The sequence below is a fragment of the Drosophila grimshawi genome, unplaced genomic scaffold (genome assembly GCF_018153295.1).
Source record: "Drosophila grimshawi isolate 15287-2541.00 unplaced genomic scaffold, ASM1815329v1 contig_1377, whole genome shotgun sequence".
Classification (NCBI taxonomy): Eukaryota; Metazoa; Arthropoda; class Insecta; order Diptera; family Drosophilidae; genus Drosophila; species Drosophila grimshawi.
In genome coordinates this window covers 22838317-22862602 of record NW_025062900.1, presented here as the reverse complement: position 1 = coordinate 22862602, position 24286 = coordinate 22838317, and the positions used below count along the sequence as shown (strand labels likewise).

The window sequence follows — 24286 nt, the reverse complement described above, 5'->3', positions numbered from 1 at the left end:
ACAGACTGATTTAAAATTAAAAATAATCGTTTATTCCTGTCAGTCACACAAATTAAACATATTATTTTACAGCACTGTGGTTAATTAAACAATTGCGTAAATGCAAATTGATGAATATGCAATATTGATGAATTAAATTATGAAGTTGAATTTCAATTCTCCACCCGGGCAAACTTAACAATCGCAATCCGCAAGCAAACAATCATTGAGTTTGCCACAACTGGTGTCCAGTTCTGTTGGAGGTGTTGTTGTAGCCACAGGCAGCAGTAATGGCGACTCCTCCATCGAATCCGACATTGCACTCAAACCGGAAATGCTTGTCACTGACAACAGGTCATTTTCCCTCAACTTGTGCATTAAATGACCAGGATGATGATGTTGGTCGTGATACTGATGACGTTTCCTTTTCCTTTGCCTTTTTCGAATCTTGCATATTTGCTGTTGCCTATGAAGTTGTTCATTTAAAACATCGGCACCATAAATATCCGAATATTTCGGACTACAATCCAATTGTTGGCACTACTCAATTTTAAGCAAGAGCAAGTACATGTGTGAATATGTATAAATATCCATATATATATAGATATCGAGAATTATCGTGGACAATTGTTAGACCTTATGGTTATGGCATGTAAGCAAGTATGAAATTGTATCCGCTGTTCTGGGAGTTTCAATTTCGAGAACACAATACATTTGTCTGGAGTTTCCAGCTGTTACGTTCTAACTAATCTCAATTCTACATTTGCAATGTAAACAACAAAATTTGTACAATGTTGATATTTGCAAACAAACAAATATTGTTGAAAAACGAAAACAATTTGCTAATGCAATGACGAGTGAATATGAAAAATAAGCAAATCTAAAATCAAATGAATAATTTAATTTGTCTGAATCATTTAAAATTCTAATAAGCTTTTATTGTAGCAAGCCCAATTTCCAGATTTATTTTAATCGCAAATGTTTCGCAAATTGAATGCAACGAGCAATACAAATTTTGAAATATTGGACTGGTTTGGCTCTGCTTTTGGGTGGTCGCCTTTTTCTTATGAAAATGGTTAGTATTTATATATTTTTACTTGAATATATGCTAAACAAATGATCTGATGCATGGGGAGTTCGTGAAAGAGATTCAGCACTAATCTCTGTTGTGGGACCAAAGAAATGATTTTGTAAATAATATCTTGGTTTATACGGCTACATTCCCAAATGTCTCAAATTGTTTTTGTCTCAATGATTTTGTGCTGAAGTGTTTACAATAAATTCTGGTAAAAATGTTTTTTTGCTTACGTTTTGAGCGTGTTTGGTTTGTAAATCTTTATTTAAATGCCGAAAGGCCACAAAAGATCCCACAGCAAATTATAGTAATCAATTTGAAATTCTTGCTGAGTTTTCTAACTTTGGCTTTGGGTCAAAGGCATTTAACTCTAACAAACGCTCACACACATAGACACACACACACACACATAGACACACTCACACACACATACACACACACACACAAGCATAGCATTGGGGAATTGTCCCGGTAGAAGTTTGACTGGGCAAAAGTTTGAAGTGGTTGCTTAAATTTTATATTTTTGTCGATTGTGTTATGAACATGTAGAAATTAAACTTACATTAAACATTTCCCAAGTTTTAAGTGAAAAATGCAACAACATGTATGGAAAAATATATGCGAATTGATATGGGAAATGAAATACGTTTGATGATTTTTGCGAAACACTTTGGGTATATTTCAGTTGAGTTTTACAAACCAAAAGTGGTATTACTTCGAGTTTATATAAGTTCCTTGTGCAACTTTGATTGCTTTAACTTCTTTTCCCTGTTAGCCGAATGCAGTTGAAACTTTCACTGAAGTTTAAAATATTCCTTTAGTCAACAAATTGCTTTCAATTTGTCCAGTAAGTTGCCCTCCCTAAAGCTCATTCGTCAAGTGCCAACAGAGTCAAAAATTCTGATTTTGTGTTGCATTCGACAATAATTTATTAAACACTCTGACTTCTTGTCTTGAGTCACCAAAGTCCTGGATTGATATATTTCACAGCACAGTCTTGTTTATGCAGTAATTTGTAAGAGCTGTGCAAACATTTACACATCTATTTAATGCTTTGAATTTTCCCATGTCACTTGCCAAAGCTCGGAAAATGGAAGCATGCAAATTAGCTTCGATATTAAGATATTTGAGGAATGTGTCTGGAACTGACTTATATCCAATTAATGTTCCACAGGACTGACGCTAAAAGAGAATTTGAAGGACATTTGCTAAGTGGTTAGTTTGCCTTCGAATCAGTTTTATAGGTCTACTAAAAGCTTCTTTAATATTACAAATTGTTAGGATTAAATTTAAATGTGTTATATTTAGTAGAGACGACGATCCCCTGCTTGAATAGTTTCAGAGACTTAAGAATAAATCCACATTCGAAGATAATGAGTCGGATGGTTGGCAATGCTTTAGAAAGCAGAGAATAAAACACGTTTTCAATTAACACCGCAATTGTCAAACAAACAGCTTTAAATGAGTTGATAGAAAGCAAACATAAATAATCAAAAAGAGAGAAACACAAATAAGAAAACGAGCAGAGTTCATGGCTTGTTTGTGTGGGTGACAGCCAAATGGGAGCAGGCTGAGTGAATAAATATTGTTATATGCACCCACACAAAAACAAACAGAAGTGAAAACTTTCATTGTTTATTCATTACCCACCCTTTGCTGACTACTGGTGACTGCTGACTGGTGACTGACAAATGGCCTCGCCGTAACTCAAACCTATTACCGACTTTGAGAAGGACAACACAACATATTAAAGATCAATGGATTTACGATTAAAAAAACATTTAGCATTTCACTTAACCCCATATTACTATGAGAAATTCGGCTGTCTCAACCATAAGTAGTGGTGTAAGTGCAATTTAAGATATCCGCATCGATATATATATGTATAAATATATATTATTTTTTGTTGGTCCATGCCATTTCCGGGCATTTATCCCGTTGATTCGGTTTATCGGCCAGTCAGCAATTTGTTTTTAATGCATTTTTAATTTATGTGTGTGTCCGAGGGGTGTGTGTTAAGTGTGTGTGTGTGCGTACAAAGAGAAAATTAAATAAACCTTTTGGAACTTTGTAACGAGTCCGTTGCCAGAGGTGATCACTTTACTTTTATGTCTACTTTATGTTGACTGCATATTCTTTGCTGTCTGGTTTTTTTCTCAGCAAGATTAACGAGAAGGAATTTTATTCTCCTGGCAACATTGTACAAGAATTTTAAACCTGAGAAACAGGTTATTGTCTCTTGACTCGTTTGCCAACTACATGCGTTCATTTAAATTGCCACTTATTCAGTTAGTCAATTAAGTCCTCCTGATGCTCCCTCATTTCTGACAAACTAAAATTCGAATATAAAGCAAAAAAACAAAACTTCAAATTACTTATACCAGATTTATCAAACATTATGTAAATCGATTAAGCATCAATTAATCACTTTAAACTCATTGCACTTCCATAAGAGATGAATAGCTTAATTAACTGGAAATGCGATAATTCCAAATTCATGTAATCAACTATAAATAATACGGTTATTAGTAATGAGAGCGCCACTACAAGGTCAATGACTATGTCCGCTTACGTCATTGCTTCATTTCAGAACACACAATTTCCCATTACTGAATTGCAATCACAACAACAAGAACCAGCTGCGTTCCTGCTCTTCTCAGCTGTGTTGTTTCAATGCCCCACCTTGGAAAGTTGGTTGAGTGAAAAACTATTTGATGAAACACGACCAGGCGAAAAGTGAGCAATTGCACAAGGAGTCGTGTTTGCCACTTTGCACGATGTTGCCACAATAACAACACATAAATCTGGCAGCAGCTGTCAAGTACAGAAATTTCGTTTGTTATGCCACTCATCAGCAAAGCTGGGCACAGGAGCTGGAGAGCTGGATGAGAAGAGCCAAGGCTTCCTAGTTGAAGCATTTGTGTGTGCTAATGCTGAATATGTGGACTAATTAAGAAGTTAATTAACTGTGTGCTCCCAGAAAATGTTAATATTGGTAAATATCTCATTGGGTGTCACCAAGCGTTACCAAGCTCAAGCGAAAATATTTTTTTACTTAAATTAAATTGGTAAATTTACATTTTAATGAGCACGGATCAATTTGCACTTATTTAATTATCACTTCCATTATTTTGGCCACAGGGGTAACAAATGCCAAGCTCCGCTTAGCAAAATCAGCGAAGTAATAAACTTGGTTAAATGCTGTTGAAAAGCAGTCACTCAATGAGAACAAATGATAATCATGCAAATTCTTTTTATGACTGTATTAAATGCTTCGGTCATTCAAAATGCTAAGATGTCTATAAAAGTTCTTGTTTGTTTTTCCGTTGCCGCTTTTGACGGTTCGGCGAAAACAATAACTGAACGGAAATCGCTATGAATAACAATAAAACATAATTATGAAATTGGCATTTCTAGAGCAGGAGCAGTAAATATACTTCCTGTGTGCACTGAACTCGTAACATTTGTTAGCCACACAATTGCGTTAGAATCCCCAAAGGTCAGCAATGAGGAAGCCAATGCGAAATGGGCATTTTGACTTTCAACAACATCAGCAAGCGCAGCATCTGCGGCATTTTTGTAGCTTCTGTTGTTCGTAAGCACACGGAAAAAAGTTGGAAAACATTTCGATGCTTGTTACTTATTCAAAAGTATAAGAAATTTAAAAGTTTTCACAAGTCTTCATTCTTACCTTACCTAAATTTCACGCTTTAAGCTGCTTTGAATTCGTCTGGCGGGAAATGCACATCAAATCTGTTAACGGACCAGCTGCGTGATGTGAATATATAAAGTCCTACAGGTTGTATAAGCTTAAGCTTAAGGGTTGAAAACAATTTGCAGGGTTTTCGAATTTAAATTCATTATCATAAATTAAAATACAGTTAATTATTAACTCAAGAACTCAACTGTATAATTAGCCAATAATTACAGCCTTATATGATTATTGTTTTTTTTTCGGCACAGACTTGTAAGAAATGCGTAAAAAGTGTAGAGGAAAAGTGCAGACAGAAAATGGCTACTGAAAACTCATGGCATGCTAAAGGCATTGACATGTTTTTAATTAAAATTGCATGTTGTTCAGCTCAGTTGCAGTCCTTCCTCTTCATTTGTCACTTGTTACACACTGATAAGCTCTCTTCTCGTTGCTGTATTTTTCTGCCCCAAGGCAAATGCAATTTGATGGCCTTCATGTAGTGCAATTAATCAACACAATCGATCTGTCTGTGCACATTTGTTTACTCACAAAAACTTTTATTAGCGGTTGCTTTGATGGCTGATTGACAGCAATTGCCATCCAGGAGAGCGAAAATTATATAAATTGTGCCAGGATGTGCCGAATGTAATGCAACAACAACAACTCAGTTCAATGTGAATTTAAACTGGATTTTTACAAGTACGTTTTCCATTTTACATTGCAATTTACTTGATTTATAGTTTTATTCTTGCTAGTGTGAATTTATGTGTACAAACATCTGTAATTCGTATTATACTTGAAAGTATCGTTTTGTGTTTGGTGTCACATTCAATTTCAACCAGCAGCATAACACATTATTTATACATTGTACATATGTAGTAAATTGAAAATTTAAATGTTGAGCAATAAAGGGACACGACGTGAGATAAATGCAATTACAAAAAACATTTGTAACCATTAAAACGTAATTTTGTATACTTTATGGCGTTGCTCTCTGGGGCCATTAAACTCATTACAAATTGACACTGGCCAACTGGTTGTCGTAGATGAATATTATGCGGCCATTATGAGTGCTCTACACTCTCCACTCCTCCTCAATTTCAATTTATCTCAGCTGCTGATGTGATTAATATTCCTCTTAGGCCACGTTGTCAATTGGTGCTACAAACAGAACTGAGTTGAGGTGAGCGTTAATCAAATGTCAATGTCGACGAGGATTTCAAAATGGATTCGCTTCTTTGACTTCTTTGAAGAGCAACCAAACAAGATTAGCTGGCGTGATGTCAATTTGCGCTTCAGCTTTTTCTTTTTGAGCGACAATTTGTTTTCAGGAAGCCATGCACAAAAACACTCGGGTTTTCTAGTCCTTTTCTGCAAATGGCTTATCCTTGCCTCATCATTTACTCAATTTGTCTCAATGCCCTCTTTTTGTGGCGTCTTCAAGACCCTTTTCATGGCTGCAGCAACCTTAAGTGTTTTGCCGTTCAGTATTTGCATTTCTTATGTTTTTTTATCTTTCGTTATTAAATATATATATATATGATATAGTGACAAATTTTTAATATATATATACATATACAAAATACATATATATTTTTATATATATATACATATTCCACTCAACTCTCTCTATAAGCTGTTTAATTTATTTTATACTTGCTTAAGCAGAAGATATATGAAATACTAGAAAACTATACTGTAGTAAACTGAAAGAACTTATTTTCCGTTTGAGTTAACCAATTAGTGCTTAAATGGCTTTTGCCTTTTCCAAAAACAAAGTTCGATTAAAGAAAGTCCATCGGCTTGTTATTAATTGATAAGTATTTAGACAACTGCTGTCAATGTCCTTGTAACATTGTAGTCTTGGCACATGCCACGAAAGAATGTCCTGTTGTGCTGTAACATAAACAAAATAAGGACATGCTGGTTGTGGTCAACTTTTGATAGAGTCGAAGAGAAAGTCTACATGAACCAACAATCAAATTCTTTTTGTTGAGATGGTCACGTAGAGTTTTGCCCTAACCAAAATCGAGGTAAAGAAAAAATACATGGGAAAGTTTAAGGCACAACATTAAGTCAATAGCGTCGTGTACAAATTATTTGGTAAGTCTGATAATATGTCATATTATAAATAATTAATATTATTTATAGCTACATTTTTAAGTTTCGCAATAGTTTTTGGTAACTCAAAAAGAAAGATATTTTGCAAAAATTATTTAATTACACTGGCTGAAAACTAATGAACTTTTTTGTAAAGTTTTAAGATCATTTTTGGAATGGTTTTTAGTATTAAATATTATAATTTATTTTACAGCGAGCTTTGAAGCACTGTAAAAAAATATTTTTTGATGTACCCTTTTCATGTAGGCTAGTGTTATGTTACCTGTCTGTTCAATTTCCAAGCTGCGCACCTTATTGATGGACACTCTGCAGCTCAATTATGTTCTGGTGGGCATTTTACTCGATGTGTACGATGGTTCCATTTGAACTTTCAGTCTCAATTCGTTTCAATTTAATTGCTCTAAAAGCCCTTCGTATCCCTTGCTCAGTTTACTGATTGCAGTCGAGTGCAGTAAAGTTTAATTGCTACAAAGTGTTGGGGAAGCTTACATTTCGTTGCGAAAGTATCTGGAAAGTGCAGGATTTTGGACATCATAAAAAGCAACAGCGAATAACTGTTTCGTTGTATTTTTCAACTAAAAGATAATTCACTCATAATTTATTCCATAAATTTAAATGCAGAGCACCAACTAAAGATAAAGACCTCATTAGAACATTCACCAATAAAGCAAAATAGTTCATAAAATCCATATTATTTATGTAATCCGTTCAAACATTGTTCATCTTCATTAAATATGCTGTTTTGGGCAAAATCTTAATCTTAGAATGCTAAATGAGGGCACTGATATGTAATAAATTTTCTTAGCTTTAATCAAATTTAACTTGAGTCGTAAATTAAATATTCATTAGAGCAGCAGCATTACATTTGAAACTACAACTTTTCAAATTAACTGATTAATAACCGAATTTTGAGTAAACATCTCACATTAAATATTGGAAGAAAAAAATAGTTACTGTTCGAATAGAGCTGTAAAATAAAATAAATGGCATTTCACAAAGAACAATTTTGATTTTTTCAAAATGAAGTTGACTTATATTTCGTAAATTATTATGTTCAAAGACAATTATTATACAAAATAAATAATGAAAAGTAAAACTGCAATTTGCTTTTTGGATTGATAGTTTTTTTATTTTTTTTATTTATTTTCCCAACTTGCTCAGCTTATCGGATTCCAATTTGTTTGATTTTATTTTGCAACAATTGTGAATTTTTTGTACGGAGTTCTAAATTCAATTGCTGTTGTTTCAACATATTTTTCTTCCTAAACTTAGCCAAAATCCAATTCAATATTCAATATGTATATTTGTGAAAATAAAAATGTGGTTTTTATTGTAGTTTAATATTCATTTTAAGCAATGCACAATGCAGAAAAAGAACTCTTTAACATTGGAGTGGGTAAAAAGTCAATTGCTGTGAGATAAATCTAATAACTGTCAAATTTATGTAGATTAAATTCGAAAAGAATAATCATAATTTTTTATTACACACTTTTCAAAATATTTTACAGACACAGTAAAGTATCGATATATTCATTTATTGTTCAATAAAAATTCTTTAAATTCTATCAAATACGGTTTTATTTTAGAAAGTGTCTGATAACTTTAAAGGTATAACCTACATTGAAAAGTGTTTGTGTCTTGTTATTTTCTTCTGAATTTTTTCTTTCTGTTTTGCTTGGCAAAACTTTTCAGTGGATAACTTTCTGTTTTTGGGTAGTAACAAAACTTTTATTATAAACAACAAATGGAGAAAGTGAGAAATATATTTCTTGTGGAAATGACAGTTTAAACTTATTTTAAAGAGTGAAAAATTCGTTAACGAAAAATATGAAATTTATAGTTGATGATAGGTATAACAACCTGTATCTGAAATACATTTTATTTTCCAAAGTTTAAATTGGCATCTGCAGATACTATATAGCTTCTCTGAAATGAAATAAATTATGCATATATACCCGCAGGTGAAAGACAAGTAAGCATATCCTTTCCCGATATCCTTCTTGTCTATCTGTTCCTGCTTATCCAGCCCACACCACGAATTCAATACAATACACCATGTTTTATTTTAAAATAAATATATATAAATTTATTACATTTATTTTTAAGCAATTGAAGAGAAGTTATGTCAGAAATAGAAGAGAATAAGAAAGAGGAATAGGAAGAGGAAAAGAAGGAAGAGTAAAATATATTGAGAATATGCAAAATATAAAGATATATTAACATTATAAATATGAAGTAAATTGAATACAATCTATGACGCAAAGCTGACGCAGTGATATAAATATGCCGAAGATAAGGACCTTTTAGGATTGTCGAAATTGTGGGACCACCCGTGCTGACACAATATAACCATAGAAAATAAATATATATAGAGTTCGAAGCAGAACCCCAAACGGAAAACATCAAAACTTATTTCTTAAATGTCTTTGATGTAATTAATTCCAATAATTTCAGTAACTTCGAACCAATGTTTGATTTCGATTGACTCCGGTCTACAAGGGTGTGTAAAATTCGTCGTGTCTAAGATATCCATTATTTCTTGTATTGCAATAGATAGAACGGATTTCTGTCTAAGTAATATAAGAATATGTTTTTAACTGATTAAACACTGGCAACACAGACATAATTCTGAGTTTCCGATTGCAATTGCAATAATAATAGTTTATTAATAAAACGGAGAATTCAGCTGCTGTTGCACGGCAACATCTGCTTTTAAAGTATATGAAAACGATGCAGACTATAAAAGGAGGGAAACGAAAGTTTTTAGTCAGTAGATCGACAGTGATAAATGGATAAGCGCAAGTCTATCAGCATTTTCCTTTTGTTACTGAACATCTGGCTACTTCCCTTTGTGATTGGGAAAAGAAACAGTACTCTTAAAAATCTAGATGTGAAAGGAAACAATACTTTAGGAAAAATTCAAAATTTGAAAAGGAATAGTACTTTTGCAAAGCTTGATTTAACACTAAATAGAAAACAGTTGCTGGGTAGACAACAACTAATGAAAGATTTAGTAATGAGTCCCACGGAAAATTTAGATTTGGTAGGCTCTACTGCATAAGGCATTCAACGATGTTTTTAATATGCATTCTCCTCATCCAATAATTTACAGATCAATCACATGGAATTTAAGAAGAATTGCAGTGGAATTGGTATGCCATGTCAAGTCGCCGAGGATTGTTGCACTTTTCTGTGCCTAATCCGCTTCAAAGAGTGTGTATTTTAACTTGAAAATAAATAAAATAACAACTGTTAACAGCACCTGTTGTGAAAATTAATCTGTTAACTATTAATGATGTATTTGTTTTTCTTTCTTACCTGCGCAGCTTTTATATTATTAAAACATTATTAAACGGCAAGTCTACTTTAACTTAGGAAACATTTTTGAATAGTTTTTATCCTGGTTTGGCAAATGAAAATGTATTAGATATTATGTGAACTGTTGCAGTATCGATTAGTTAAACATCGATTACTAAAGTGTCAATTGATTTCTTCTTTTTTTATATAGCATTTATATTTCAAACATTAATCAAAGAACTGAAAGGTTATAAAACATTAATTTGTCAATTTGTCACCAATAATGACAGCAGCTAAAATCTATAACATAAACATAAGGATGGGTTTAACAGATAATACATAACATTAAATATTACAATTGTTGCTCATTAATTTAAAAAACATTAAATGCTGTCATGCCGCCTGACAGCTTTATGCTCAAATGCTGTCGGGGTGGTACTGTCAAAGTGATGCCAAATGGTATTGATCCGTACAGGGTAATCCAAAGGTTGTTTACGGATAAGGGAATCCCGTTTCATTCGTATCAACTAAAGGAGGGTAGAGGTTTCCGGTGATCAGGGGACTGCATCCATCGTTGCAGAACATTGAATGTCTCAGAGATGAGTTAGCTAGACTCGGGCACGCAGTGCGTGGTGTCCAAACCATTGTAAGCTGCATTAGCAAGAAGGAATCTCTGTTTTTTAGATTTAATTTTATTTATATTTAAATATCGATAACATATGTAAAATTCGACACAGAAAAGAAGTCGTTGCAATTGTGTTCCGCAAAGAAATAGAATTATAACAATTGTAATTAAAATATAGATGATTGAAATTGTTTGTATGTTTTTGGAGCCCATTATGCATACATGAATGTATATGTACATATCTCAAATTCTAGGTAAGATTGCCATGAGGCAAATGCACATTTATTAAATTGTCATGTTCAGACACAGTTGATGATCCCGTGGATCACTCCATCCTCCATTACGTTTGGTGTTCTTCGGCTTCTTGATTACATATTCGTTGTTATCCAGAACTCTTGATTACATATTCGTTGTTATCCAGAACTGATTTACTTATTGTGAGAAATGGCGGATAGAGCTGGTCAGATTTTAATGCAGAATGAAGTATATACTTCACTTTCTGGAGAACTAAATTGGACTCGCAATCGGATTTGTTTTGATGAATGCCACTGCATGAAAATAAATCAGAATTACCAGCGATTGCTAAGAACAACCTCCGATGAACTTACCACTTGCCAATGTGAAAGGCGCGTGGTCCCCTGACTACCATCACAATAAGCTGGCTCTCCATACACCGCTCCGATATGTGCTCCAGAGACCAGTCCCAATTGTAGTCATCGTATGTGCAAAAGAGTTGGGCACACTTTCGTATATTCGACCAGGTTGTGCGGTTAAAAGCCAAGCCCATATTGTGGCTTCCGCCTTGCCAGGGCATACACTTAGCCTGTCAAAAGAAATGCACCAATTGAAATTCAAAGCAAGTAAAAGAAGAGTTATATAATTGACAAAACCCTCATTCACGGGGCTCACATCACCCCTTTCAAATCACACCTTTCAGTTGTATGTGGAATGTGTAAATGTTGCCTTATAATTTCCAAGACAAAAGACATTGCAGTTCGGGCACAAATTTGTACTGTCTTTCACCATTACCTCCAAAACGTGTAAAAAGTCTTCAGCCATATAGTGATCTTCCTCCAGAAACAAAAACATACCTAAAACCGAAAAAACTTCAATTAAACAATACCAAATTTTGCTAGAATTAGCAAGAACGAACCATTGTGATATTTTGTTACTTTGAGTTCATTGAATACCTGATTCGCTTTCCACCACCAGTGGTGCTTTATCTGAGTGAATTTCGCTTCTCTGTAGTGACCATAGAGATCTGGATATAATGCACTATTGCAGTTGCTGATGACAGCCCTAAGATATATTAAATAAACTCATAGCTCTTCGAATTTGTGATTGCATTTTGAAACTCACTTTTCTTTTGAAATGTTCCTAGGACAGTCGTTGCGATGGTTACCAGGAAACTCATCTGGATATATTTGTGTAGAGTATGGATAGAATATCTGAATTACCTTACAAAAATCAATGTTCTGTACAAGCTCGTTGATATCTTCATCGTAGTAATCGTGCGAGAAGACAAGCAATGCCTGCGAAATACCCCAAGCTTTGGATAGGCTACTTATTAAATGCTTTAAGTAATTTATACGTCTGTGCACCTGCGCAGGTGAGAATTAGTAATTAGTGCTTTTAGTAAAAATTACCGACTGGCTAAGAATATTCACCTGAATAACAATTATCACGGTATCTTTTTCTATGGGACCGAAATTCATTTCGTTTAGGACCAGCTGCTCATTGTTTTGAAATTTGATCCGATGCTTGACTTTCGAGAGTGTAAAATTAAGATCCACGGCTAATACAAAATAGTTGATAAATATATATATACATATATATTACAAATTGGACTCACTTGTATTCGCTTTCTTGCTCAGATGTAGATGTAGATGCTTGTAATCTCTCTGCGGTTCCTTGGTAAATGATTTATTCGTCGGTGGTTGACTTGGTAAGGCGCCGGTGTTTTTTACTAACCAGTTGTAAGTATTTAAAAGTGAGAACGGTAAAAGGATCAAATTCATACTTACATAAGCTCAACTTGAAATACTGCACTAGAATAAACATAAACAGGAAGAGCACAAAAATGCTGCGAATATAAAACCGGGCGGATTTTCTAATCATGTCTTAAATGATTGGCAATCATTTAGACTGTGAACAAATTCGGCATTCGGCAATGATTACTATGATGTGTGACATAGTTGTGACATGTGTCGTTTGTGAAATACATATACCACTCTCCATGCCAATTGTATAAGGGTAAATTAGTGTATAAAATTGATTTAACACACATATTCCAACCATAAGTTTTTGCAATCATGCCATAAATTTGCATTAAGTAGTTTACTGGACAACGTTCACGCGCTTTTAACAGCTTTAAATAAATTGTACAACAGTTAAATAACTATAACTATAAATAATATTTAAGATATGCGTAAATAGTAATACAGTTAAACAGAACTATAAATAAGATATAAAATAAGCGTGACAACAGACGCTTGAAGCGCAGAGCATCAGCCTCTCGTATTTATTAATTTACTTAAATGTGTGTAAATATGAAAGGAGGACGAAATCACTCTTAAAGCCATCATTCTCCTGTCTAAAGACATTTTTCTGGTCAGAAGCAGCAGCTGCCTGAGGGTAGTCAAGTTATTTCAAAGCGTCGTTTACTTTGGGACTGCTTTGATGTATACGTAATATTGACCTTAGGGCAGCAACTGTAGCTAAATGAGTTGAATGGCAACTTTATTTGACAACTTACCCTGTACCCGTATCTGCAATGTTAGACATGCATACATTTAAATTTTTGAACAATAATGCTTAGTTTTATGTTGCACAATGATTTTCCACAAATACTATATATATTTTGCATCGTGTGTTGCAAGTTATATTGAACAATAAATTTAAAATAGGAGAAGTTGTTGAATAAAATGCTTCATTGCTAAAAAGCTGTAACGTATTTGTAACTACGTTTTGGTTATTTGTTTTATATCATCAAAGACTTAAATTAATGTATTGAAAACATATGTTGAAATTTGTAAGTAGTTTGTTGCCAATGTTATTGTTGTAAGTGCATGTCGATTATTTATTAGTAGCCATTTTGTTGAGTTGAGCTGACAGGTTTTATTTATTGTTACTCGCATGCCGTTTATTATTCGTACAAATTAATTGCCATGTGGCGAGTATAAGTGAATTCGCTCGTTAAATTGCAGCAGCAAAGCTACAAAAACAGTACACGGTAAGAAATTCTGTTTTAAATACGCTATCATTTTGCCTGATATCTAAGCCATTCCAGAACGAGTATATTGGTTTTGTAGAGCGAGTACCCAATTTAAATCAAGTATTAGTTCCTGACAGTGGCATTGTGCGGAAATGTACATGACCTGCTGCGTCAGCTCTTCCGGAGCTGAATGGAAATGGGAATCCTTAAAAGAAGAAAAAGAATACCAGTAGTGTCAACTGAGAAGTGGGATTTATGGAATATATATGAATATATGGAATGTATATATGGAATATAAGTGGATATATTTTCCGCAGAAGCTTGTCTTATGTTTATAAATGTTACACGCTCCACTTGGCTGGATTAGTCTCGCTTATTTTGCTCAAGTGACTGCGGCACACTCTGCGTATGAGCTATTTATTATTTAGCACTTTGCCTTTTTGACAGAATGCCGACCGAAATTGCAGCAATTTATGAACCTGCATAAGTTTTTAGTTTCTCACAACAAGCGTGTACTACATTTTTATTTCAGAAATGACGTACCCACAACAAACTACCAGCAATATACATTTGCAGCTAAGGACGACAGCTTGTACTTTCTAAAAAAAACTATCATATTTTTGTTATTATTATATTACGCAGGACAAGGTCATTTCTCGATGCCACCTTTAAGCTGCAAGAGACTCACATCGACTGCTTTGTGTCCCAGTTTACTCAGTCAACTTTTCAAGCTTTCACTTTTGGGCCCCGGTGCTCCAGTTCTCGGCGCATTCATTCAAACACGTATTTATTGTGCATTCATGCGTTTCATGACCCACTGCCGGGCCACTTTTGACTTTCCACTACAGCCAGTGCGTATCCTGCCCCACGCAACTGACCAAATGGCCCTTCCCCACTTGTTAACCTTACCAGTGGCCATTCGAGCACAATTACCGCTAAGCATATTTACATATATACGAGTATAAGGGGTCATGGTTACATAATTTTACGTTCCAACTGGTCTGCTGTGGTCTGCTCCGAGAGTGAAAATAACATTTCCATAACTTTTGAGACTCCTTTTGTGTTGGCAATGCCATTCAAGCTCCGAGCTACTTTTTCTATTGTACTGCAAATGCTGTCAGTACCTCTTGGCTTAAAGGCAAAATGACACTCAGAATTAAAAGACAAGGCAAACAAGGATACGCTTTTAACTGACATAAATTATAGCGCCTATGACAATGGAGAAAATCTTTGAAAATGTATTAAAAATGTGTTTATTTACAATATCCAAAAGCAAATCCACTATTAAAAGTAAAAAAGGATAATTCATTTTGCATACTGAATAAAATACTTTATTGAAAATTCAAAACAAAATTAGATTACTGCAGATCTTGGTATCAGTAGAGAATAAGATGGTCAATGGCAATTCACTTCGATAATTTGTGAAAATGATTGAAATAGAAGTGCGAACAATAAGCTTCATTTACAATCTTCAGGAGCGCTAACAAAGTATTAGAAAAGAAAAACTCTTTAAAGATTTTTATCTAGTCCTTTTTTGTGTAGTTTAAGCAGCAGTTGGGCTTATTTATGTGGGCTGCAGGCATAATTCAGTGGCCGTAGTCTCTGCTACTTTTTTGGGGCTCGACATTAGCCCAAAGAGTTAGGCAATCCTGTTATGTGGCTTTTAGCCCTTCATTTCAGTAATTTTAGGTGTCGGAATTAATGGGGAGCAACTTTTATTTATTTGTTAAATTATAAAATAATGCTGCTTGTGCTTGAGCCTTAAAGCCTTAAGCTAAGACTTGGTCACTTTAATTTGCTTATTGTTTAAACTTTATACTACATAAGATTAAATTTATAAACATTTTGAGGCTTGCTTCTTGTTGTCTAAAAATATTCAAAGTCCTGCGAACTAAAGTATTTTTAAAAAGGATTCCTAATTCAATGAGTGGGCAACAATGCTTGAGCTTTGTCGGCGAAGTATTTAATCAAGCTCTTTGTGATTTGCAAACAGGGGAACAGCGAAAAAATGTTGCGCTTGAATAACGCAAAAGTAAATTGCAAATTGTCGAGTCAAATAAATGGAATAATTAATTATTTTCGATTCTGGATCTGAGCTACACGCATGCATAATTTTACATATTGTATATAAATCTTATTGTTAGTATTGTAAATAAACGTGTTTAATCATTTTTATATTGTTCAGTATTTTAGGGCTTTTTGATGGAAACAGGACCTAATTTGCGATGAGAACAAAATACAAGGTATTTGTATATGTATGCATATCCGGAGCTCACTATTTGGCTTTGGTTTATATTACCGCGCACGTTTTTAACATAAATTGCTCAAATTGGGATCAATATGCACACTTTTATTCGTCAAGCTAACCAGATAAAATTCGAACGATACAAAAATGCAAAGCTAGCAATCTGCTTTCTCTTTTTCTGAGCCACATTTGCGGCATAAGCATAATCAATGGCTTGAAACTGAAACGGATTCAGGAGGTTTTTTACATTTCTGCATCATTAAGTAGCTGAGCATGTCGAGAATATGCTAATAACTGGGTAAAGTGATACACATGAGCCTGCAAATACTCAGCAGGATGCGATGTTAAGCATACGCCATGTTGTGTTTCACTGTTTATGTGTGTGCGTGTTTGTGTGTGAAGTCTTTTTTGTGTATTTTGTAAGACAATGCCAAATCACTAGAGCGCTGCGGTCTCATACGCCGCATTAAGGGAGAGAGCGTTTAAATCTGCATCTATCTTGTGCAGCCGGGATTTTCTTTTCCAGCACCGGCTTAAAGGAATATAAGTTTAAAATACGTGAGAAAAACTAAAAGAATGCAAATCAAAATGCGACAATTATTGTAAAACCTACAACCGTAGAGTACCTAAATATTACCCATTAAATACAAATATTATTGATTTACAGTCGAATGTGACTGTTCACGTATCTAATATATTAAGTGAAGAGTTTCAAAAGTTTCAAAATGCTGCATTTTAGAATATTATGTCATGATAAAATTCAACCACAACCAAGTTAAATACCCCAACACTTATAACTTTGTAGATGCAATTCGATGAATGATGACTTGCAAATTGAGGACTGCCATTCAGTTAAAATGCTTCGTTTGAACTGTAAATATTTATTAAAAACTGCATTCTTGTCAAGTGCAGCTGTCCACCAGTTGCTCGTTAGGATATTTCAATATAAAATATAATGCACGGCAAAAGCAGCAAAAAGGTGAGTCTTATTAATGGCATCGACTCTGTAGAGCAAATTTTGTTATTAACATTTGGAGAGCAAACAAATTAATTGCAGCGAAATTGAAAAGCTGACGTCGTTTTTTATTCAGACAGCTTGCTGTGTCGATAAGTTATTTGTTTGCGCTATTGATTGCTTAAAATTCGCAATATTTTTAATTACTTGCTCTATTGACAAACCGCTAGGTCGGAAAAAAGATTTATTTTACACATATACAAATATATATGTATAAAGATTTCCTTGGTAGAACAATTGCTAAATAAATAGATTCATTGCAACATTTTCAGTAAATATTTGAGTAGACACAAATGCTATTGGCATGAATTAAAACTTGAGATCGTCTTTTACATTTCAATTGCCAAATTGAAGAAATTACAAAAATTGGCCTTTGGCTAACTTTTGGTGTGTACTTCAAGCGTTTAATTTTGTAGCCTGCTGACAGAAAATGGACAGATAATTCGCCAACCATTTTACCAACTGAGCAAGTACAATGCAGGACTCTAATTCGTAACTGCTGTCATTGAGAGCTATGTTTTGTTTTAGTAAACCCACACAACATGACCATACTCAACAAGAATTCACATACCTTGACCACAAACATCCCCTCAGCCGAACTGTGCCAATTAGCACGGTTTATGGCCCAGACATGAACTTGTCAACGTGCTTGCAATTCTCGAATTGCCAACAGCTCTCGATGCATCCTCAAGCAGATGAGTAATTGACATTTCATCGAGCGTTTCCTAAAAGGTGCGGCAGATTTGTACGCCATATATGTTACCTGCTTAAAGTGCTTGTATTGTGAATTAAGTGCCAGTATACAGTGCCAGTAAAATTAAGCATTTAATGCAGACTGCACCTTCTTTCTTGTATTTTTGCCCAACAACTAATCATTTAATAATATCTCTAACAATTTCATCGAACACAAAATATGGTGTTAAATTGGTGATGAATGACAGTCATCAGAGCAAAAACTTATATTGGAATCCAACCCAAACCAATCATGTGGAAGTGGTGAAAGACGCACATAAGACATGAATCAAATTCTTGTGAAAGGTCGAGTGGCAAAAAACCATATTTTTGTGGGATAAACGTGAGAAGCTGGCAAAATAAACTGGTTGCCAAGTACAAGTACCACATGCAGGTACAACAAAATGGTAAACCTGATAATGCCAACACACACACACTTCAGTAAACTCATATTTGCTTAAATTGATTCTTAATTTTTCTGTCTTGTGTAAGGCTTGATTATTATAACTCTGAGTCACATATGAATAGTAAAATAGTCATCAAATGGGTCTTTGGTTGTGTTCTTAGAATGAATGTAATTAAAATAAAATTCAGATGCGAAAAGTTATGAAAAAATTAATGTGAGACAAAAAATGTTAATAATTCTTGTTGACTTATTCACGAATTTTATTTTCAAGGAGTCATGAATAAGAATATAAAACACAAATTTACTTGGCCACAATTTTACTTTTGCTTCAAAAGTTTGTTTGTCTTTTCAGTTAACTCCTTTTCCAACTACAGAGCACTCTACATTTTTGTGCCTTTGCTCGTAGCAAACATCAATCGAGGCACTCGGTGCCCGGTGCCCGGCGACACATAACACGATTCACTCTCCAGACCATAAAGTTATTTTTAGTACGAAGTGCATTTGTTTGCTCTGTCATCCCGTCTATGTGGCAGTTGACAGTTGTTTATTTATTTCTTTTGTGTATCAGGCAGACTCTTGGCCAACTTGAGCTTAGCTATGGCAACCGAAAAAAAATTCATTAAAATTCAATTGAACTTTGGCAGCTTCCTGGAGAATTCAATTACTGTATTCTACGTGCCACATGAGAGCCGTAGAGCGCATAAAGGAATGCTACAGTTTCTGATGCACTTCTTTTGGGTTGGGCCGAAAATGAATGATGGCTTTCTGGCAACTCCCACAACTCGTATGTGGCATCAAGTAAAGTTTTATCCAGCTTAACTACTTCGACTTAATGACTTTGAAACTGTGACCCATCCAAATGTGTGTGAGCTGTAAAAGCTCAACAAAATTGCCCCTGAAAGAGATGGTTTAATGCACGTTTCTTATTGTTATTTCAAGACATCACAATGCACATTAATTGCTGATAGTGCTCTTCGCAATAAAGTTTTCATATCAAGCTATAAAATACGTAAGTAAATCAAATATTTCTCATTATTTTTTTATTTTCCATATCTTTAATAAATTTGTTTTCTTATATTCAGAAGACTTTATTTAAAATTGAATTAAAAGAGATATTGCGGAGAAACTTTTCTAGCATGAGAGTGCTATGATTTTGTTTATGTGCTTGGAATCGTTAAATACACTGGAATATTTTTGATGTTGAGTGCCTGAAATGCAGTTCCCCAAAGAGAAAACGATGCCTTACATTGATGCACGTCATTTTCTGGTCGAATAACTTTTACAACTCCAGCAAACAGTTAAAACTATTTGCAGCTGCAGCTGTGCACGTGAAATAGGCGAAAAGTTTAAACATACTTGAGAGTCTCCTTAGAGGCTATACCAAACATTCGCTTACATGTTGAAACAATTGCTGCAAATGTGGCAAGTAAACCAACAAAATAACTATAATAACAATATAATATGCCAAATTATTATTAATCTTTTTCGTATAAAAGTTAATTCGTAATTAAATTTACCGTTTGATTTTAAAATAATACTTAAATTATTTGTCAACATGAAAATCATAAAAGGGTTTGCTTTAATTAGAAAACGTAATTTGAAATCCCTATGAATTCTTAAAAGGGTTGGCAAATATTTACGAAATGAAGAGCTGCATAGATTAAAATTTAAATCAAGATTAAGCAGAGACTGATAGGCAAATCACAATCCACAGCAGGGCAAGGCGAGGTGAGGGCCACGCTCAATGTTGAAATTGACTCCGGGCTGTTGGCCTCCTTCAAAAGTTGGACAGTATACGTGACTTCCTTGAGATAAACAATTTGTGTGTGCTTGTGCTTCTGCAAATTAAGAAGATGGAGACAACATGATACATCCTTGTATTTTTATGCCACAGCTCACAAACACGACAGGACGTCCGGTGATGGCTAAAACAAAGGCTGACTGAAATGCTCCTAAGGACAAGACGAACATTGACAGCTGTCGGCTAAAATGTTTGTGAAATCATAACAAGCTGATAAACTTAGCTGGTCTTAGTATGACATCTACTACCCTTGCAAAGAGTCGGCATTAAGCATTTAACGCCCCCGTTGAATATCCAAATAAAACAGAAAGTTTGCCACCGACAAAGTTCTTTGCTGCTCTTTGTGGCACTTCCGTGACAGCCATTCCGGTACACAGCTCTCACATAGACAAGGCCACTTAGCAGATGCTTTGCATGCAATTGCCAACACTCAGGTTAACTAACAACAAAACTGCTTACATTGTGGATGGAGACTAGCAGTCTGACGTGCACTTTAACCTTATAATGTCGTAACAAAACCATTTCAATGAAGTGCCCAGCAAATTGTAAAGGCAAGAAAGACGTCATTTTCTTCATCCACTATTACTAATAAATTACTTTTATAACAATATGTTTGAGTTAAAAAGCTTAAGAAAGAATATCTTTGATATGGTGGAAGTTTGCTTGCTTATTGTTAGTAAATTGTTAAGACTTCAAAATAAAACTGTTTCTATGTATGGATTATGTAATGCAGAGTTTTGTTGTCCATAATTCCTTTCAAGCACCTGCATGGCTAATGCCATTCAGAGAAGTTTAATATGCACGCAACTATTTTACTTGCAGAAATTCAAAAGTAATCAAAAGTGGAGTAAATGGAAACAAAGTGTGCAATTGTAAATGCAGTCAACGCAACATCGATTCGACTATCTTATGACTGCCAGCCACTCAAAAATTGTAAAGCGCGCAAAAAGGCAACACAACAACACAAAGACGGACCGACGGCAGGACTGAACTGCAGCAAAAGACCAACTACACTCTGTATCTGTATGACAGCCATTCCAACTGCCATGAAAGGCACCAATGTGGAAGCCTACAGAAGGCTAGGCTCACTCGATCTCAATAGGAGTGGCGGTTACCATGTGAATAGTGGGTCAACTGTTGGCAGCATTTTGGAAACCGCAGCTTAATTGACATTTGATTAACGCACAGTTCCGTTCCGATTCCCCGGTCAGCCAGACAATGGGAGAACGAGCAACGTTAATCACATCAACAACTGAGTCAATGAAAAGCACACGGATAGTGAGATAGATAAATTGAAAGCGTTACTCGGGCTCAGACCGCACGAAAGTCAACCTCGACAGCGACATGGACAGTGTCAAATTTTAATGAGTCTAATGGTGCCGCAAAATAATGCAATAATGGGAGCAAATTGACATTTTAATGGGCAAAAATGTGTTTTTCGTTTTTTAATATATCAACGCCGTTTAATTGTTTTGCTTTGTAGACAACAATACATGCAATGTGCGCTAAATTTATATATTGTAGTAAACGAGCTGAATTGCACTTTAAGTTAAGTTAGCTTCGAGCTTTCACTATAAATAAAATTATGAATAAATAAATAATTTATATATATACAAATAGATTAATCATTAATGAAAAATGATTTTTATAAAAGTTTTAACTAATACTTTAAACTTTTATTCCGTTGGCCACAAACCGACAATATTTATCCCCTAAAAGTTGGCCATAAGAATGGATAGCTTAAGCTTTACCTTTAAAAAAAAAAAACTGAACAGAAAAATAATCAATAATTTGAAACGCGGACATGTTTGTGGGAGGAAAACAGCTCTGCAAAAAAAGCAATTTAGCTAACCACAAAATTTGTTGTCCCTGATGGTTGCAGCAGTTTAGTATTTGAGGTTGTGATGGTTTTCAGTGGTTTTACCAGACTGCAAGCTGAAAAATAATATAAATCGCAATTAAAACCTGGAACATCAGCAAACAGTTGAGATTAATTTTTACAATGCTACGATGTTCTGGAGTTGGACTCCAATTAAGTTCTCTGCAAGTGAATTTCAAGAAAATTCATCAATGAGACAGGAAAACGAAGGTAAAGTGCTTAAGTATTGCTTGCATTTCAACTTTTTCCTTCTTTGAGTAGTTAACTTCAGGAAGCATGCTGCTTTAACTTACAGTCAGATGCAATTCAAGCGAACATACATAAATTCCAGCATATCTTTATCCACATACATATGTAGATTGACATGCAAATGCCACTCTGCTGCACACAAAAAGTATCTGAAAAGGCGTACGAAAACGGAAGCTAAACAAAAAAACTGCCAAATATGCAGCAAAGCAGAGCTAGGAAATATCTATTGAAAGAATTTTAGCTGTCATAGCTGCAAGATGTGAGTCAACTTGATCCCTGATATTTACTCAAACGAGATTTAAGGAGGCGGAAATGCAGAATAAGGTTTGCTAAAGATCAGTTTATCTAAGTCTCCTAGCTGCAAGTATATTCAAATATTTGGTGTCTTTAAAAATGTATATTAACTGAATTCGCACAATCAGTAGCATTTCGTATAAAATCTATAATCATAGCATGTTAAGTACACATAAATTTCTGACTAATCTCTAATCATCTGGAGAAGACAGAAAGATACGGTTTTCTAATTAAATTTGATGGCTTGGAGCATTTTGCTTTAATTTAATTAACACGCTCTTTGTTTTTGGCCACAAAAAGAAAAACAATCAGTACAAAGGAAACAATGGCAAAAGCCAAATCGAACAAAGGCAGCGAAAGAAAACGTAAAAAAATGCGAATGAGTAAATGCCTAAAGAGCGGAGTCTGTAAGGACTAACTTAATACAATAAAATATTATTTTATGATTGTTTTATTTGCTGAGCGCAAAGACATTAAGCAGTCATCAGGTTGACAAAAGTTTCCATTTGTTAAGCTTGGCGTCGGAAAAAACAGTTAATGAAAGACAACTCTCATAAATAATAATTATGAAATTGCGGTATTTTTGCACTGGCGACAAAAGAACTTGTCGCATCTAGGTGACTCCGTTTAAAGGCGTACATATCCAGACGCGATGCAGACAAATGGAAAGATTCCCGCTTCCACACTCAATTAGGGGCATCTGAGGGCATTGTCATCATTTTTATGAGAAGCCGTAAGAGGAACTTCGGCTTTCATCATTGACGCAATTTTGTGGCATTTTTGCTGCTGTTTCCTGCTGCTTTTTGTCGGCCCCAAAAATAAATTGTGAAACTTTTTGTTGGTCTTTACTTATTTATACTTCACTCACATACATATATTTGCATACTTATATATAATTCAACAATTTGCAAAGGGCAGTTTGTCTTCATCCGCAAAATCATTCCTTTGCGTTTCATCAGATTCCCCTAGGCAAAAGATGCATGTCAAAACGCAGAATGGAAAGAGGAATTTTTGAGTGGATTTCATTTTATATGCTCAGCCTTGGAAGGAAAATTATTTTTGGGCTCCTTAAGTGTTCAACTTTGAGTGAAATGCTGCAGTAATTTACATAAATTAAAATTAAATTTTTTACTAATTGTTTGCCAACATGGTGAATAAATTTCAGAAACTTTAATCTAAATAAATCTTCGAACTTCTGATTCGGGAAATGAATGAATATTCCGCTACATTTGCTGTGATATATAGGGTATCTGCCATCAATTAAATAACATTCCGTACTGGCAGCATTTGCAATAGTTGGACAAGTTTCTTGACCAGACACAATTTAAAATCAATTACTGTGTTTAATTAAAATAGAAAACTTAAACCACAACTTAACTCTTTTGTAATCCCCAACTTTGATTATTTACAGTTTATTACCATGCCGCAAAATTGATTTATAATTTGCATTAAGATTTAATTTCTAACAAATAAAACAACAAAACAAATTTATTTTACGAATATCTAAGCTTATATACACTTTAACAAATTTGACTAAATTAATAAACCTAACTTAATTTTGTATACATCAAAATAAGTCCTTGTGATACATGCATAAGAAGAACCCTCCTTATTTAGTGCGATCTCCTGTTGAGAGTAAATAATTTATAATCATCATTTT

At 34.4% G+C, this 24286-nt stretch overlaps 1 protein-coding gene and 1 long non-coding RNA gene across 2 annotated transcripts; one reads left to right on the top strand and one right to left on the bottom strand.

The window, feature by feature from the left end:
• Positions 1 to 9664: 9664 nt before the first annotated feature.
• LOC116805731 lies at positions 9665 to 10162 on the top strand. The gene is made up of 2 exons (XR_004365363.1): positions 9665 to 9912; positions 9982 to 10162. It is a non-coding gene; the product is annotated as an uncharacterized LOC116805731 (long non-coding RNA).
• Positions 10163 to 10849: 687 nt separating this feature from the next.
• Positions 10850 to 12943, bottom strand: LOC6567063 (alpha-1,6-mannosyl-glycoprotein 2-beta-N-acetylglucosaminyltransferase-like). Its single transcript, XM_032739350.1, is given in 9 exon segments — positions 10850 to 11183; positions 11215 to 11339; positions 11400 to 11619; positions 11664 to 11882; positions 11945 to 12090; positions 12151 to 12392; positions 12459 to 12586; positions 12644 to 12757; positions 12816 to 12943. Coding segments are annotated over 9 exon segments (1395 nt in total). The 5' UTR covers positions 12910 to 12943; the 3' UTR covers positions 10850 to 11076.
• Positions 12944 to 24286: the final 11343 nt, after the last annotated feature.